This window comes from Protopterus annectens, chromosome 16.part0 (assembly GCF_019279795.1).
Source record: "Protopterus annectens isolate FY-2018-M chromosome 16.part0, PAN1.0, whole genome shotgun sequence".
In the NCBI taxonomy this organism is placed as follows: domain Eukaryota; kingdom Metazoa; phylum Chordata; order Ceratodontiformes; family Protopteridae; genus Protopterus; species Protopterus annectens.
The window spans coordinates 678,507,538-678,527,329 of NC_056750.1; the positions used below are offsets into that span (position 1 = coordinate 678,507,538).

General features: G+C 41.1%; 1 protein-coding gene across 1 annotated transcript in view; it reads left to right on the forward strand.

Moving 5' to 3' along the window:
- CACNA1B (calcium voltage-gated channel subunit alpha1 B) overlaps nucleotides 1-19,792 on the forward strand; it is a 3,578,581-nt gene that overhangs the window by 2,662,129 nt on the left and 896,660 nt on the right. The window contains exons 27-29 of the mRNA XM_044058770.1: nucleotides 433-520; nucleotides 2,437-2,597; nucleotides 6,851-6,991. Of these exons, the coding sequence (XP_043914705.1) occupies nucleotides 433-520; nucleotides 2,437-2,597; nucleotides 6,851-6,991 (390 nt within the window). The remainder of the gene's footprint in view (nucleotides 1-432; nucleotides 521-2,436; nucleotides 2,598-6,850; nucleotides 6,992-19,792) is intronic.

Genomic DNA, 19,792 nt, shown 5'->3' on the forward strand with positions numbered 1-19,792 from the left:
CCATGCAAAATTCATAATAGGGAGATGATTAAAAGCAGATTTTCATGAAGCAGTTTCCAGATTTACAATACAGTTTCATTGGAACTGTTTTTGTATAGCAGCTATCAACTTTACAAACAAAAAGGTTCAGGTAAGTTAACAATAAGCTAACAGAACTGCAGAAAATTCTGTATACCACAAATCTTCATGATTCAAGTATGCATACTTACTCATGTTTGCTTTTTAAGAATCTAGTAGGCGCTAGTTGAAATGACCTGCATGCAGTGGCATGCATATATTATTAATTCATTCTTTCATTCGTCATAAATTCCTGTATTCCGTCAGTGTTATCACAACACAGTGTGACAGTTTCTAATATCAAATTAAAACATACTAAAAATGCTTTGTGAGCAGTAAAAAAATAAAAGGCACTTTCTACTTTTTGCAGGGAAGAGGTAAAGACATTAACACTATCAAGTCATTACGAGTTCTTCGAGTCTTGAGACCACTGAAGACCATCAAGCGGTTACCAAAGTTAAAGGTCAGTCCAATGATATATTTGTAGCTGAACAAAGTAATCTTACAAATGGATAACCGGGTTTTGTACTGTTTTATTCTGTATGTTTCAATGGTAGTCCCTTTCCCTCAGACACATACAAAAGATGCAGATGGATTCTAACACTTCAAAGTGAATATGGGACTCTGCTGTATTAGTGACAGAAACTGTTTGGTACTTTAGCAAATTAACTTTCATTTAAATGGACAGCCCCCTCCCCCTCACACACACACACACACACACACACACACACACACACACATTTCTGTGTTTTCCTTTTTAAACATATGCTTAGCTAGTGTCGTCAGCAGCAGCTGATTAAAACATGCACTAATCAAATTTTTTCACTGACATAGAAGTTAAGCATATCCTGCACTTGTTGTAATTCATTATTTTATCACAGAAAGACCAACTTAAGTTGCTACTAGTTTATTTTGTGACTGGAATCTCCTACCCATGTTCCATAGTCCATCTTGCTGGAAGTTTCACCCCACCCTGCCTCCCAGCCATACTTCTCAACCTGTGGGTGTTGAAAATTAAGTACAAAGGCCCTTGAAACATCTGAAAATCTGGACATATAAACAGCATAAACCTTGAATAACTAAAAACACACAATTCTTTCCACTTCTAGTAGGATTGTGGGATACTACTCAAAAATATGTGTTGTTAAAAGAGTGACAAAAGTAGTCACAATATCAGAAAGACAATATACAATCTGTAGACTTTAGTGAACTGTATTGCAGAATTGTACCATATAACATAATTTAGTTTTGCTTCTGAAAAAGGGATACACAAGAAGTGTGTCCTCTTTCTTTAAATTAATTGCCTCTAGTATATTTGTAATTTAGTATGGTTTTCTGCATACTAGACAGCTTCAAAAATCACATATGATGAGGGGAGGGTCAGAAATTGTATAAGGGGTTAATACATCAACCCTGAAAATAGGGACATACCTGCAAAATAGTTTCATTACATGCAAGGGTAAATCAGGCCTGAAAATGGAACATTCTTCCAAATCAGGGCAGCTGAGAGGTCTGGTCACAGCACAGCGACAAGAGCTGACATTTAAACTATACTTATGTGCAGTGCAGTTTGAAGCAGTACAGTGAAACGCATATTGATATCTAGTCTAATTAACTTTTTTATTTTTCCCCAAGAAGTATTTTACTAATGTTTTGCTGTATCTCAGTTCTGTCTTTTCCAACAATCCCTTTTGAACATAGAAGAAAAATAGAGCAATAAACATTTCTAATTGGGGATAGAGCAATAAACATTTCTAATTGGGGATACCCTGGTAAGACCAAGTCAACAAAGGGATACAGTGAGTTCCATGGGCCAGATTTAGTCATGGTAGCAATGAAGAAGAAACATAAAAACAGTTAACAGAAATTAATCATAACATTATAAACTGTAATATATTTATGGAAAACTACTGTGTCTTTGGGATTGGTGACTGTAATTCTTTAATTTTCTGCATATGACGATTGAAAATTGTTGCATGCGCTAATGCATTTAACAGTTAATACTTAACCATCTCTGACAATGTATGTAAATACTGCATATAAGATGTTTCAACTGTTTAGTTTAACAAGGGGTGCTAAATATGCCCTGATTTTCCTTGAACTCTATTGCATGTAATGTATAGTGAGATGTAAAATCAAGTTGTAATCGTGTATATTTTACATAACTGTTGCTTTTTTTACCTTTTGCTATTTGATGCCATTGCATATACAGTATAAATTGCTCCTGTGACCCAGGCCTTGGCTGAAAAAGTCAGTGGACCAGCCCGCTTACCAGATTAACAAATAGAAAAATAAATAAAAATGCAAAAATAGCAGTCTAAATTTGGACATTTTTAATGCCACTTTTGAATTGTATGTCCTTCGTTTTTGTGTCTGCAGGCTGTGTTCGACTGTGTTGTGAATTCGCTGAAGAATGTTCTCAATATCCTCATTGTTTACATGCTTTTTATGTTCATCTTCGCCGTTATTGCTGTGCAGCTCTTCAAGGGCAGGTTCTTTTATTGCACTGATGAATCCAAGACACTTCAAAAGGATTGCAGGTACAAACATGTAGTTCTATCAAATAATTTTCTAGAGTGTTTCTCTCTGACTGCTGCCTTATTTTGTGTCCATTATGGCAGTAAGTTTATATGTTGCCAACTTGGATAGCATTCCGCAGAATTTAACTGCATACTGCATCAGTCAGTAAAAATAGTTTTACCAGCTCAAGCTTCTGTGTTGCATTTAAAACTTAGCATGGTGAAAACTGTTGCTTTTTCTGTTATTTGTTTTCTAAAAGCTTAATACAATAAATAAGTTACTGAGATGTAAATTTAAGACGGAAGACAACCAAGAGGAATGATGTCAGCCTTATCAGATGTGCAAGGTGTTCACAGAAACTGTTCTGTTTTGTGGGTAGTGCTTTATTCTTGTATGTCTCTGTAGAGAGCTCTGCACTCTGTAATGTTTAAACTCTGATTGTCCAGTCGACGTTAGAGTTGTTTCAGTAGGTGAGTCATAACCCAGTAAAATGCATTGAGAGGTATAAATGGACTTTTGTAGTAAGTCACCAGTTCTGTCACTGTGAGTGATCACTGTGGAAAGCTTCACTTTGTGTGACATTCAGTCTTCAGTTTCACTATGACAAAAGCTAATGTGGGATTAGCTGGGTTGCTTGATACACCAATCTTTGTTCATTTATGAAGCCTTTGTGGATTTCCAAAGCAGCGCTGTACTGTATGAGTGACAGACATGTTAATCATTATTCCAAGTGACATTATTTTAATGTAGCACTTCGCAGATTATTGTTATCCACAGAAATCAAATATCAAAACTTTCACATCAGCCTCTCAAGTCACTGTCGTGAGAGGTGAGTAATGTGTTTGTGTACACAGGTACAAACTACTTTATCCAGAAAAAAAGTGATACGTTTTTAGATTATACTCTCTTAAAAAATACACCAATATAGACAAGTTAGTGAACACATTTTCCCTCTTGAGTTTGCCAAATAAACTCAGTGCTGACTTTGTTTGAGGGTACCTTGCAACATCTCAGAAGGTTAGTTAAGGAATTAAACCTAAATGATCCACTATTATTCCTTATATTAACAGGTAGACATTCTTGTCTGGTGAGCCCACTAACAATAATGGACAATTCTGTAGCAACTGCCATGCTCTTTGTTTTTATACAGCATTACATATGCTCTCATAGAAACTATTTTTTTTGGGGGGGGGGGTGACACACAGAAAGCTCAATTGCCAAAGTCTGATGTCTACTAACAACCAAAGACTTTCATCATTTTGTTATAAATGTATATCCTCAGGTTGTGTGTTCTAGCAGCAATAAAGACTACCTTGATGTTTAGATATCATTTGAAAGGCACTTGTTAAATTGCATTCTAGCAGCATTTAAAAAAATGATGTAATATAAAAAGGTCTGTGAAATATATTAAAATGAGCCCTTACATTTGTTGCACTTAAACAGACAGACCAATAGATCTGTTCATTGTGTGGCATGATTATTGACTATGCATCATATAAGAAGTGCTGAGATCAGCATATCATACTACGCGAAGTGTCAAATGATAGCTTGTACATTGTATGAAGTTTGCGATGGATGCATGGGTTCTGAGGTAAACTGCTTGTGTATTTGACATTAGCAAAAGGATTGCATTGCAGCAGTTAGTTTTTGCTGCTGCATCAAACTGTTTATCGTTTTGAGTGATGTAAGTTTAATTTAAGATAAATGTTAATTTCATCTCCTCTGCATGCTCAGCAGAAAGTAGCCTTTTAGGCTGAGCATGTGTTGAACAAACATGAGACAAGTCTCCCTGCAGAAGTCAGTCTGCAAGATACAAAGTTTGCATTGAGTCTCTGTGGAATCTTCTCCAGATTAAGTCATGTGTCTCTCGGTTATTTGTTAGAATTTTGTCTGCATTTTTAGCAAAAGAATTAAATGTAAAACAGGCTACGTGATATAAATGTTATATATAGAGTATTTAATAGCAATGGATGATAACATCTGGGACTAGTGTTAACGGCATCACCCTTGTATATTGGACTGCACTAGCAGTAGATGCTTGGCTATCAAGAAAAGAGTGCTGTATTTCATGTGAAGTGCTGAGCTGAAAATTACGGCAGCATGCAGGGAAGAGAAGTAGATTGGCAAACTTTTTTAGTCTGTGGCATGCATCATTATAGCTGTGGACTGATTTTTGGTTTTAGGAATCTACCAGCAACACCATTTATTAGAGTTTTCTGGGTGCATGGTCTGCCAAAAGCTGTTGCAGCTCTTAGGATCACTATTCAGCAATTTGCAGTCCCCAAAACTTGTTCTAGACAGAAAGAACATTGAATATAGTAAACACCACAGTGCGTTTAATGAAATTTATTTGTGAAGTGTGTATGGATGAATGCCAGTTTCAGAAGCAGTCATTCTAGTATGAACCCTCTTTTCACATACATGATAAAGGCAGTAATCAAGGATACTAATTCTCAAGCAGCAACACCCTCCCCCGTGCGGTCCAAGGACTGGTGCAAATTCCTGTCATACATGTGCAAATGATATATAGTAGTTCTGGGTCACTGGTCATGTCTGATGGAAGAGTAGCCACATTCATGCCATGCCTCTAGACAGCTGTTGTCTGAAAGTTGCCTTTTAAGGCAGGCAGCAACAGCACAGGAAGCATGCAGCTCAGAGCAACCCTACTGCCCACATTAAATGAGCATATGACAGTAACACCTGCCATCTTCCAGAAGATGGCCATGGAGTTGAAGTACAGGCTGCTTGCAGTCCCTTCCCCTTCACAGTAAAGGGTAAAAACGCAGGAAAATAGCTGCTTAATCCTCCCCACCCTCATTACCCCAGTCCTCACCCCTCTAATCTCTGCATATCATCCTTATTCACAAACATAGGTCATGAATGGATAGCTTGTCACTATGCATCTTAGTAGGCATGGGATGTACGCGTCACAAATTATTTGTTTGTCACTGCATATATTTGCTGACTTAGTATTCACAGGTTGCTGATGGTTAGGTTACGTTTGTACATGTTTGCTGGTCTGGTATGTGGAAGTACACATTTTCTGAGCTGGCATGTAAAGTTATAAATGGTTAGTCTGTCATTAAACATAGTACCTGTCCTGGCATGCACACGTCACACAGATGGCTACTTTGCCTCTTGTACATGTTTACTGGCCTAGTATGTGCAAGTCAGTTTCCTCAGTACATATTTTCTGACCTGGCAATTACATGTCACAAATGGTTAGCTTGCTACTACACACAGCTGCTAACTTGGCAAGTAATTATCCTTACATGAGTAAAAAAATCCTGATAAATTAGGTATCATGTCTCATCTCATGGGTGGCTTATGCCAACAATGCAAATCAGTTTAGTGCTGCAGTCTGGTGCAAGGACATCTAACAAGACACCAAACTGAGTAAGTGATTGAAACACACCATCTTTATGACAAGAAGTCAATGCTATTTTAAGACAGGACCACTAATGACATAAGTGACTGTAAATAATCAGCTTATATATCTACAGCTCTGTGAGGGTATAGCAGAAGTACACATGTGGTGAATATAATTCATTGAAATCCAACAAAAAATCTGCTTTGAAATCCTTGAATAGCCTAAAACAAGCTAATAGCAATTGTGTGTGTGTGTTTGTGTGTATTCATTATTGCCAGGTAACAAATAGTGTGCTGTTAGGCTATCATTACAGCATACCTTAGTGAACTGTGGTTCCATATGATGACACAATCCAACAGTTGTACTGAAGTCTAATTATTCTATAAAGATTTAAGGCAGTTGGCTTATAATCTCTAACGTGTTGCATAAATAACAACAACTACAGTGTCCAATAAAGAAGGCATCCAGAATACTAAGTTTTGTTAAAATTTCCTAGAAAATCGAATTCACTGTGTTTAAATTAATTTTTTTAACTCCGTGCGAGTGAAGAATTAACATGGAGCATATCAAGAGTTAGTTATTTTCAGCACACTAGTTTTTTTTCCTTCTTCTCCAGCTGTATGTTTTTTGTCAGAATCAGACTACACCCGGTAAATCAAACCGTGCATGAAATATTTATAATTGCTTGTCTCTGGGCACATTGCAGACTGATTGCTAGATAGAATTACATACATCAAAAAATGGTATTTGATGACAGATGTCTAAAGTAATGTAATTTTGTCAGAGTAGAGTCTAATAATTTAATCACCACTGTAGAAGGCAGAACCACTGTAGAAGGCAGAACTTCTGAAGCACAATGAATTCTTACCTGTAACCAAGCAAACTATGTTGTTTGTGTTTCAGAGGATGGTACTTTGACTATAAAAGTGAAAATGAAGTGAAGGCAGAGAACAGGGAGTGGAAGAAATATGAATTTCATTACGACAATGTGCTGTGGGCTTTGCTCACACTTTTCACTGTCTCAACCGGAGAAGGCTGGCCAACGTAAGTATAAATGTTATTCTATTAAAACATTGTACACATATAGCAGGAGGACCTATGCAAAAAGATGCATTTTATCGAAGTTATTTGCCTCATGTCAAGATGGATGTTCTCTAGTACTAAATAATGGATGCAAGCTGCTTCAAAGGACAGAAGCTGCAGGACTAAGGCTAAATTTCTTTCATTTTTTTCTCTCTCATAGACTTAAATTTGAAGATCAGTCTTTGCATGTGCATATCTACACATGCATTAGCCCTGTATAACACTGTAGAAGTAGCACATACAGAATGCAGATATCACATCTTAAGCAAATTATCATAGTATTGAGCAGAAAGCAATAAACCATTTTGCACAAGAAGCAGTGATTTGCCTGGAGGCATTTTTAGCAGTTGTTGTTGTGTCTTTCGGCTTTTCCCGGTTAGGGTTTGCCACAGCGGAGCTCCGGTCCACTAATGATTGGTAGTTGATTTTTACGTGCCGAGTTACCAGCCCTGATGCACAACCTTCAACGAAGGTATGCCCATTCGCGCATGTCTTCACGCAGAAGACGCTCTAGCTGAGAGTCGAACCGGACAGCATCTTACTGTGAGGCGACAACGCTACCACAGCACCACCACCACGGGTCGGAGGCATTCAATTTTTCCTACCTGAACCTGTATTTTTGGCAATCACATATGTGTTACAGGGATAGCTGTCATCTTTAAAGTACAAGATATCCATTCTCCATTAGTGAGTAATTGCGCATTTGCATGGAAAGGAATGTACGCTTGGTTTAAATATGAAACCAGTGTTTCTGATGGATAATATGGGAATAGTGCTTTCATGACCTTGGATCTGGATGATAGTCACTGTTGAAGTGACACCCTGACCCCATGTGAAAAAAATGGGAAAAAGGGGTCAGAGATGGATGGCTGGATACTTGGATATTCCCATTTACAAGTAATAAATCTGCTAACCCTGATAACTCTTCTTCTTCCCCACTATTCACTAGCTCTCAAAGCATCGTACACACTCATACCTCTATCAGCAGCACTTATGTAGTCCATTTCTCTTCGTAAATGGCTGAAATGAAAGAGTCCACTTACAAGGATTTTTTTACAAATCCAGGCTGATTAATTGCATGCAAGAAACATTCTTCTATGTACAGACACTCATGCAAATTTATTTTTGATTTGGGGTTTCATACTTCTATTGGAGAAATACAAGGGAAATCAGGTAAATTTTTGATTCTTTAGTGTTGCAGAATGTACCTGACATTTTCTTGTATTTTGCTCTGTCCCTCAGCATATACCATAGAAAGTCTGACTGCCCTAATTGTACTTCAGAAACTGGACTTTTTTCGATTGGTATATGCTCGATTTACATCGAGCACACTGGTTGGGCTGTCCAATTAGAGTGCTCATTTTTGAGTAGTAATGAGCAGTCACTGTATTATTACAGGTTGTGTTTGAAAGCAGATAGCATGAAGACTGTACAACGGTCATTGTTATAGCTCATAGCTGTGAGGATTAAACTGCAGCAGCCAGCTTTAACACCTTAGTTTGGCTATAATTTAGATGTTCATTATGCATACAGCTGCAGTCATAACAGATGGGTTCTCCTGCTGTCAGGCGGGTCCTCGGTCGATCGAATTCCAAAGTCTAGGTCCGGCATTGGTTGTCATCGCTTTCTTTCCTGACGTCAGTGCGACAGGGGTATATAAGACACAGCCGACGCCATTTTCTTCAGTCTTTTTTGCCGCGCGGTGCCCGAAGCAGAAGCAGTTCGCAAGTGCCGGTCGGCCAGCTCCTGAAATTACGAAAATTTGGAAACCGAAGTCTTCTTAAAGCTAAGTACCCCGTTGGGGAAACTTTTCTTGCCTCAGACCGATGTCAGACAAAGTTAACAATTGTATTTCTTGTGGGAAGCAAATACCGCATAAGGATTTCCATTCCCTCTGTATACCTTGTTTAGGCCCAGACCACGACGTCTCGGCTGTCGCGGCGCTACTTTCAATAAACGCACTATTAAGCGTCGGGCGGAGTTCGCCCAGCACTTTTTTGGTAAAGCTTTTGATTATAAAATGTCATCGGAGACTCCGACTACCGTTTTGTCCAAAAAACGCAAGGACAAAGACTGACACGCGAGGTCCGCGGTCTCCACCGACACCACGCTAAAACCGGCTACACGTGCTCCGGTTCTCAGCGAGGCACCTACGCAGCCCCTGACTACCGATGACACTTCTCTGGCGGTGTCTTCTGTAAACGAGACCGCAGGTGCCTCGGCCCATACCCAGACTAAAGCTACCGAAGCCACTGTGAGTGTTGAGCCTCCTAATGTGGACAGGTCCACTTCCACCCATGGTGTCTTTAGACCCTCATCTTCCTTTTCCATAAAGGCCTTTACTAAGTCCAAATCAGCCATGCATCCCAAGAGGCCTGTTGCACAGGGCCCATCTCCAGGCCCCATGCCTAAAAAGCAGATGCTAAAAATGGCTGAGGATTTAATTACTCTTATCAGGGGTTCCCAGCCCCCTCCGGACAAGAGACCCAGAGTGGAGGAAGATTCTCCCTCTTCTGACCAGGGCTCCATTATTTCAGAACATTCTGATGAAGAGGAACACTGGTACTCCCCTTTTGAAGATTCTGATGCAGAGCAGTCCATTCCTTCTGTATCTCCACCAGAGGATTTTTCTTTCGGGGAAACGTTGCATACCATGAGGGAACACTTCCATTGGGAAGGCCAAGACTTTTCTGATTCCAAGAAAAGACTTAGGGAATTTCTTTTGCTACCTCAGCACAGACCTCTGGCGATACCTCCTGTCTTGGACATACTTGATGATGTTTACTCGGAGGCTTGCCTTAATCTGGATTCCCTGCCTCCTGCTCCAGTCAAGCCTGATAGGTACTACAGAGTTCCTAACTCTCACCAACTTCTTTACAAAAGCCATAATGCTGACCCTGAAACCATTTCTCAAGGCCCCAAGGGAATGAAGGCCTCTACTGCTAAGAATCCACTACCTTCCGAAAAAGAGTCTAGATCCTTAGAAAGGTGGGGAAAAAAGGTATATACCTCGGCCACCCTAGCCATGAGGGCCTTAAATTGTCAGTTCCATATGCTTAAATTTCATCAGTTTCTGTTATCACAATTAAGGAATAAAATGTCACAACCTGAACAACCAGATTTGAAGGAGTTGCAGGATATGATGCATAGTGCAGAACAAGTGGGTAAACACACCTTACAATGTGGCTATGATGCTCTAGAGGCCTCAAGTAGAGCTGCTGTTACAGGATCAGTCATTCGTAGACATGCCTGGCTTAGGGAACAAACCTTGCCTGATCATGTTAAAGCTAAACTACTAGATGCTCCTTTACAAAAGGATGTATTATTTGGTACTAATGCTGAGGAGATACTACGGAAAATGGAAGAAAAAGCTAAATCTATGCAAACTGTCAAAGCTTTTCTACAGGTTCAACCACCACGTTTTAGCAGAAATTGGCCTTCAAAAAACTGGTCCTTTCCAGCCACAGACAAGCCCCAAAGAGGTAGATACAGGCACACAAGGGGCAGAGGGCAATCACAAGGATCATACAGAGGCAGGCAGTGGCAAACTCCAGCACCAAGAGGTGGCGAAGACAGTGCACAACAATACAGAAAACAAACCCAATGACTTTCCCCTTTTCATGCCAAGCAAGTCTCAGCTGGCAGCACCCTTGGGAGGAAAGCTGGCATTATTTACAAGAAATTGGTATATTATCACAACAGACAAATGGATCCTGGACATTATAAACAGAGGCTACAGATTTCATTTTCACACTCTTCCAAAAATGAGAGGCATGCCGAACCTGCCACACAATCAAAGGGCAGAGGCTCAAATACAAATTTCAAAGCTCATGGACATGAAAGCTATTCAAGAGGTACCTGCTCACGAACAAGGTCAAGGTTTTTATTCCAGACTGTTCCTGGTACCAAGGAAAGGAACCGACTGGAGACCCATTTTGGACTTATCCATCCTAAACACATTTCTACTCGTACCAAAATTCAAGATGCTCACCTTACAGCAGCTTCTTCCCATGCTGGGCAAGGAGTCTTGGCTGGTAACATTGGACCTCAAGGAGGCATACCTGCATGTCCCAATCAGACAAAGCTGCAGAAGATACCTCAGATTTCTTGCAGGTTCAATCCACTATCAATTCTCTGCATTGCCCTTTGGCTTATCTACTGCGCCCAGAGTATTCACGAAATGCCTGGCATCAGTAATTGCCTACTGCAGACTTCAAGGGATACAAATTTACCCTTATTTGGACGATTGCCTGATCCAAGCGGACAGCAAACACATACTTCTGGAACATCTGGCTTATGTAACGCGGTTATTGAATTCTCTGGGATACACAGTCAACAAAGAGAAATCCAGGCTAACACCATCCCAGAAAATACCTTTCCTGGGTGCCAACTTGGACACAAACACCCAGATGGCCTATCTTACGCCAGAAAAACAGGGGCAACTAACTCAGTACTTCAAAATACTAGCAAATTGTACCAGGCTAACTGCAAGGAAAATCCTGCAGGCTCTGGGCTTCATGGCATCTTGTATTCTTCTAATCCCATGTGCAAAGTTGCATATGAGGAAACTTCAATGGTACCTAAAAAACCTATGGTCTCAACACAGCCACAGTTTGGAAACAATAATACCAATAATCCCATGTTTGCAAAAGGAATTTCTATGGTGGGCCCAAGAATGCCAAACAAACACAGGTCTACAATTCTGCAAGCCTCAAGCAAATCAAGTCATCACAACAGACGCCTCAGACTACGCCTGGGGGGCACACATGACAGACAGGTGCTTTCAGGGCAAATGGTCCCAAAAGGAAAAGCACCTTCACATCAATCAAAAGGAAATGCTAGCAGTGATAAATGCAATTACAGCTTTCAAGGACCTCCTGCATCCAGGGCAATTATTGATAAGAACAGACAACACCACAGTAATGTGGTACATAAACAAACAAGGAGGAACACATTCATACCCCCTGTGCAGGCTAGCCATGTCACTTTGGAACTTGGCTCTGGAATGGCAAATCGAACTTCAAGCACAGTACCTGCCAGGATTGGAAAACACGCTGGCAGACAATCTAAGCAGAAATATGACAGACCCACACGAATGGAAGTTGCATCCTCAAGTGTTTACAAAGATAATCCAAGCGTGGGGAAGGCCAGACATAGATCTCTTTGACTCCCACAGGAATCATCAATTGACAAAGTTCTGCTCAAGGACCTTCCATCCAAAGGCCTGGAGAGTGGACGCCCTTTCTTTCAGTTGGGCAGCACGGACAGTTTACGCCTTCCCACCTTTGCCTCTTCTGCCCAAGGTGCTCTTGAAAGCAAGAGCAGACAGACCGAAGATGATACTGATTGCTCCAGACTGGCCAAGACAACACTGGTACCCACTCCTGAGGAGCCTAACACATACTCCTCCCTGGACCCTACCTCTAATGCCTCTTCTACTGACTCAGCACAGCTACAAAACTCTTCACAGTCAGCTGAAAATACTCAATCTGGCTGCATGGAAAATTCCTTAACACCACAACAGACCCTACTCTCCAAAGAGGTGCAGGATGTCATTTTGGAGGCCAGAAGGCCATCTACTAGAAAGGCTTACTCCGCAAAATGGAAACGGTTTTGCACTTGGAATGAGAAAAAAAAGGCCAGGATCCTAGAAAACTGAATTTGCCTCAGATATTACAGTATCTAGCTGAGCTGTTGAACAATGGACTTTCATTTTCCTCCATCAAAATTCATACCTCAGCCATTTCTGCAGAATACAACACTGATCCACCCTTATTCTCTCACCCACTCTTAAGACAGTTCCTCAGAGGGGCTAAGAATATAAGACCTCCAAGGAAACAACCAATACCAGCCTGGGATCTTAATTACATTCTAGAAAAATTAACATTGCCTCCCTTTGAACCAGCTGCCTCAACAGATTTGCAATATTTGCCCTGGAAAACAGCTTTCCTTCTGGCCATTACCTCAGCTCGTAGGGTTTCGGAACTACAAGCCCTCATGGCTGTGCAGCCCTTTCTCATCTTCCATCAGGACAGGGTTTCCCTATGAACCAACCCGTCATTTATGCCTAAGGTAGTATCCAGGGTAGCTTTAAATCAGGCCATACACTTACCTACCTTTTACCCTAATCCTCAAAACAAAGGGGAAAGGCTGCTACATTCCTTAGACATCCATAGACAGCTACATTACTATTTGGACAGAACAAAGCCTTTCAGGAAATCAGAACAACTCTTTGTGTCCTATGCTGTAGGAGCTCAAGGGAAGCCAATTTCCAAACAGACAATTTCGAAATGGATAGGCCACTGCATACGGTTTTGTTACTCCTTTCATGGAAAATCTGTACCTGCAGGCATCAGATCCCACTCCACAAGGGCCACAGCTACCTCTGCAGCCTTCCTCAGAGGAGTCCCTACCAAAGATATTTTGGAGGCAGCCACTTGGAGTTCTGTGCATACCTTCACTAAACACTACCACCTACCTTTATACTCCAAAACTAGAGCAGGCTTTGCTACTGCTGTGTTGCAGGGCATTCTGGCTCCTCCCAGTTCCACCTAGTGCCTACCACCCTGTGCGTAGCTTTGGGATTCTACCCATCTGTTATGACTGCAGCTGTATGCACGATGAACATAGTACAGTTTTGTACCTACCATAAATGTAGATGTTCGAGTGCTAATACAGCTGCAGTCCAGGTTTTCCTCCCTCCTTCCCCTCTGGGTACAGACCTAGTGGCTAACTCCTCATTTTACAACTTGATTGGGTTATCCTTCTATGGTGTATTTGCTTGCAACTACTGGTTTTTGATTATATTGTAATGCATGATTTTATATATATATATATATATATATATATATATATATATATATATTTTTTTTTATATATATATATTGCCTTCCTTCTGGGGGCACCTGACATCTGGGGCAAGAAAGACTGAAGAAAATGGCATCGGCTGTGTCTTATATACCCCTGTCGCACTGACGTTAGGAAAGAAAGCGACGACAACCGACGCTGGACCTAGACTTTGGAATTTGGCTGACCGAGGTCCCGCCTGACGGCAGGAGAACCCATCTGTTATGACTGCAGCTGTATTAGCACTGGAACATCTACATTTATGGTAGGTACAAAACTCTACTTTCTCTTCTCATTATATTTAAAAGTCAGTGGTAAGTACAGAAAGTAGGCATCTTTGAAGCAAAGTTTGTGTGTGTGTGTGTGTGTGTGTGTGTGTGTGTGTGTGTGTGTGTGTGTGTGTGTGTGTGTGTGTGTGTGTGTGTGTGTGTGTGTGTGTGTGTGTGTGTGTGTGTGAGAGAGAGAGATTGTATGTCTACATAAAACTACTTGAAATGTATCCTTTACTTTAGACATGCATCATAGATGTGCACAACAAAGACATATTATGGTTATAGTCTGCAGTTAAAATTGACTTACCCTGGTTTTGTTTGATCACAATTAAATGTATATTGGGAGGGTTGTACCATATGTTACTAAAAGTAATAAGTTGAAACACATGACTGTGGCAATTACTTTTTATTCGACCACAATCGGACATCTGAGGTATACACAGTCAATAAAGGGCCTGTCAGTTGGTGATCACTGGACAGACTGTGGATGAAAATGGCTGATCCCTGCTGTCATTTGATCATATTTAAATGGTCCTTTATCTTGCCTGACAAGTCTAGAGTGTGCTTATGTAAAGTAAACTGAAAAATATTATTGTGGTTATATTTGACGTGATCCCAATACAGCATTAAGGTGACACAATAAATAAAGTAGGCGTAGGTGTTGGGTATGGAGAAAGCCTGATGATGAAAGTGACTGACCCCTGTTGTTGTTTGATCACATTTAAACCAGTATTTATCTAGTTTCATGGAGCAGTGTGTATTTATGTGAAAAGTTATGGAATGTATTACTGGGGTCATTTTTTGTTTGTTCAAAATTGGACATTTGTAGTGTATAAGGCCAGTAAAGTAGGTATGGAAGCAGTCTATGGATGAATATGACTGACTCTTACTATCATTTAAGGAGGAATATATTGATCTCGATTAGCAGAGTTGGTGTGTTTTTGAGTGACTCAGGTTGGAACACATCACAACCAGACATCTGAGGTTGTATACAGTCAATAAATGGCAATAACTGGTGTGTACAGATGCAGTCTGTGGATGAAAGTCAATATGTCATGCTGTTATTTTATCACAGTTGAGTAGTCCTTGATATGACTTGGCAAGACTAGTGTGCATTTGAGTAAAACATTGGCATGTATTTATTTATTGCATTTGTTAACTGGGAAAGTTTACTGGGCCTAGGTGAGTCCATTTTCAGTAGAGGCCCGGGGAAAAAAGCTCCACATACCTTAATACTACATGCAAGAAATAGCACACAATACAGAGTATATAAAGTCTCAATAGGTTCATAGGTAGATACTAGACTATCTGCCCTAGGGCATTTATAAGCCTAGCCAGAGTGTATTTGGCTTCCACCTCCCTATTAGATTAGCTTACTGTGCCTCTGTAAAGTAGGTCACAGAAGGTACCCTTTTAAGATTAGTTTACTGTGCCTCTGTCTAGCAGGGACACAGGAGAGATCCCAGGGGTGAATTTGCGATTTCCCATCCACGCGTCCAAATTTCACTTGAAGAGGGTCAGCGAGGGGCTATGTCTAACATGAATTGGGATTCTATTCCAGAGTGAGGGGAGCCTCTGGGAAATGAATCTGTCCCTCCAGCATGTCCTATTTATTTTTGTGCTGAGGTTTAGGTCCCTGGAGCATGTAGCTCTAAGGGACTTGGATTTTTTGAGGTGGAGCATGTCCATTAATTCTGGGTTTGACATGGCTTTGTACGTCAGGCATAGATCACCTCTGAGTAGGTGGTAAGCAACTGAGTAGAGCTGGAGTTTCTTTAGTCAAGCTGCATTGGACATCTGTTTGTAGCCCATGATCCTCTTGGTGAGGTACTTTTGGGGTCTTTCCAGTTGCTGCAGGTGTCGGGTAAGGTACATCCCAAAAAAGGCATTGTATTCAATTATGGGCCTGATGAGTGACGAGTAGAGGGGCACAACGACCTCTCTTGATCTAGATGTGAACCCTTTCGTGATAAGGTGGGCTATATAGAAAGTCTTTCTAACCACTTTGGCAACGTGATTATCAAAGGAGAGATTACTATCTACGTTGGTCCCCAAATCTCTAATTACTTCTTCCGTACTTAGTGGATTACCACCTATGTGGTAATTTGTGGGCACCTTGTTTTTCCCAAAGGGGATGACTATGCACTTTTTAGCATTTAGCTTGAGGCCGTGGTTCTGGCACCAAGCATCCATCTCTTTGAGACCCTTTTGGAGGATGCTTGTGTCAGCTGGAGATTCGATTATGGCCCCCAGTTTGCAGTCATCTGCGAACTTTGTCAGCCATAATCCCCCCGTGTTAGCCTGAACCTCAGAGAAGTATATACCGAACAAGAGCGGTCCCAGTGGGACGCCACTTGTAACTGGTTTGGATTCGGACATGGCACCTGTGATTCTGACCATGTGGGTTCTATCTCTGAGCGAGTTTGCAACCCATCTTGTGATATAGGGGTTGATATTTAAGCTGGTAAGCTTATTTATGATGCCCGAGTGGGATATTGTGTCGAAGGCTTTTGTGAAGTCCAGGTAGGCTGTGTGGACTACCTTGCCCTCATCTATGACTTTGGTAACTGTTTCAAAGAAATCAACTAGGTTTAAGAGGCAAGATCTGCCCTTAACAAAGCCGAATTGGGTAGGGTCCAGTGTCTGGAGGCTTCCAATGTCTTTGTTTATGAATTCCATGATAATACGCTCCATAGCTTTACAGACCAGACTAGTCAGGCTTATGGGGGTGATAGTTTCCGGGGTCCGTTGTGGCACCACCTTTGTGGAGTGGGACCACTGTAGCTGTACGCCATTCTTTGGGAACATATCCTGTAGTAAGGCTAGGTTTGAACAGTGACTTAATGTGAGGGTTCAGTTCTTCTTGGAGCTCATGTAAGACACAGCCTGGGACACCATCCGGTCCCATAGATGCTGTGTTTTTTGCTTTGGAGAGGGCAGCTTTCATCTATGCCTCTGTGATGTCAGGGAGGTTACATTCAGTTGGGATAGGCGTTTGCTCCTTTGGGGGGGAAGGGGGGTAGAAGTTTGCGCTGAATCTGTCTGCCAGGATGTTGGCTATGTCTGTAGGTTCGGTATATTTTGTACCGTTATGCAACAATTCAGAGCATATCTGGGAGTTTCCACCCATGTTCCTGACATAACTAAAGAAGGCCATGTGATTGTCTTTAGTGTCTAGGGCAATTTTTCTTTCAAAACTGGCCTTTGATGATTTTTATGAGGGATCGAAGTTTCTTGCTAATACTGATCAGAGATGCCTTCCCTTTTTGGGATTTTGCTCTGTCATGTAGTAGCTTCCTCCTTCTGTTGTATAGCTTATTTATGATCGGGGTCCAACAGACCAGTCTCCTGTTTTTGGAGGAGTGAGTATTGGTTTTATTTGGGATAGCACGATCCATGCATTCCTGCAGGTGCTCATAGAATGCATTTGTAAAGGATTCTGCGGATTGGGCTGTATTATCCTCTGGCCCAGGGACTTTGAAGGATTCCTCCTCAGTCTTGAGAAGTGCAAAATTGGCTTTTGAGAAATTCTTTACAGTGATTTCCTTGGCTGGGGGTGGGGATGGGATATGGATGTCCAGGGAAATTTGTTTATGGTCTGATCTTACCAATGAGGGGTTTACCTCTGGTGTGGAACATAGAGTCCCCATGTTGGTGATGACCAGGTCCAATATTTTGTTCCCTCTTGTGGGAGTGGTGACCAGTTGTTCCATTGCGTTAGAGTTTATAAATTCAAGGAACTATTGGGCGAGGGTGTTTGGGCTTGAGTAGTTTTCCCAGTCAGTGTTTGGGTAGTTGAAGTCACCCAGTAACATAGTGTTTGGAGAGATCGTCATATTCTCCAGTGTTCTCAGGAATGCCAAGTGGGGTTCCTGTAATAGGGAGGGTGTTCTGTAGCAGGCTACAAACTGAAAGGCAGTTTTGCCCGCTGTTAGTTGCACATGGATGGTTTCCGATGCTTCGTGCAGTGCCACTAACCTGGAAGTGTAGGTATCTTTGATGAATATAGATACTCCCCATCCTTTTGTGCTTCAGTCCGAGTTTTGGGGCCGAAACGCATGGTATGAGTTAGAACCTGGTAGTGCTGGGGTGCTCTCAGGAGCCTTGAACCAGGTTTCTGTTACTGCACAGACATCTATTTTCTCCATACTGAGGAGAGACTCGAGTGCGTGCATTTTGAGGTTTAGACTTCTGGCATTGAGTAGCATCACCTTTAGTTTTTTTATCTTTGGGTTGTCTATGGAGGTGAGTTTGTCCTTTGAGCTATGCCTAAAAAAGGCACTATGGGGGTGGCAAGAGCCTTGGCCAGTATACGAAAGCCTAAGGGTGACAGGTGCAAGCCATCCCTAGCGAAGCAATGTGGCTTGTTGAGCATGTCATCCAAGGCTGACAGACACTGGATCCCCTTTGAATGACACCAATACTTTAGCCAATTGTTGAAACCGATCATTTTGTCTTTATACTGTGGTATCATTCAATGCATGGAAATTTTATTAACACAGCAGTACAAGTTCTTTACAAATACTACACATCTACATTGTGTACAATTGCATCATTGAAGATGGAGTTAGTCAGATAGGGAAGCAGTTTGGATTATTAATTGTTGGATTTTTGTAGGCATAAACTGTTGGCATTTATCAAGACAGTGAGAGCTCATAAGAGGTAATATTGTAGAGGGTAATAGTAGTGGAATCAGGTTTTAGGGGGTGCTTTTTTGCACAAGTACATTACCAGAGAGAAGAGATGTGTTTTCTGAGGGACTTCTTAAAGAGAGCAGGATTGCTGATTATTCTGATTGAAGGTGGGGTGGCACTCCATAGTTTTGAGACAGTAAAAGAGTACAGCATTTAACTGTCACCAAGATTTGTTTTTTCAAGTTTTAGCATCATTTTGTTTTCAGATCTTAGAGACCTGTTAGGGTGGTATGTACTCAGTAAGGAGGAAAGGGAGGGGCAATTTGAAGGTTTGTATATGAGTTTATGTGCAATGTTTAATTGTGAATAAGTGAGGTAGTATGGCAGTTCAAGCTAGTTTAGCTGATGTAGAGATAAACAGTGGTGGGCTGAGTTTTTCAAATTTGTTACAAATTTAGCAATCTTATTGTAACAGCAGTCAAGTTTGGTTTTCAGGGAGGACTGGATATTGGTGAGGATTGAGGCAGCATATAATAGCGATGGGAGCAGAAAGGATGAGGCTAGAGCTTTTTTGCAGTGAAATTAAGGTAGTATTTGTGTCTATAGAGGGTACCTAGTTTTTTATGTGTTTTTTTGATGTTGACGTGGATATGGAAGTCAAATGTTAAATTTTCATCAATGATGACCCTTAGCAGTTTAGTACTTGGAATGACTTCAATGAGAGTATTATTATGGGACTGGACAGAAAAAATCATTCTTGTTCAGAGAGGTAGTTTTTTGGGGGGAAAGATTAGAAGTTTAGTTTTAATGGGATTTAGATCAAGATGGTTGTTTGGCATCCAAGTTTTAGTTGAAGTGAAAGCATTTTGGGTAAGGAGTTGTAACTCAGATATGGATTTGACAGTGCAGATGATTGTAGAATCATCTGCATATTGGATAACTGTGCCATGGGTAAGAGTGGTATGGAAGTTGTTAATGAATATACTGAACAGGAGTATAAATCCTTGCGG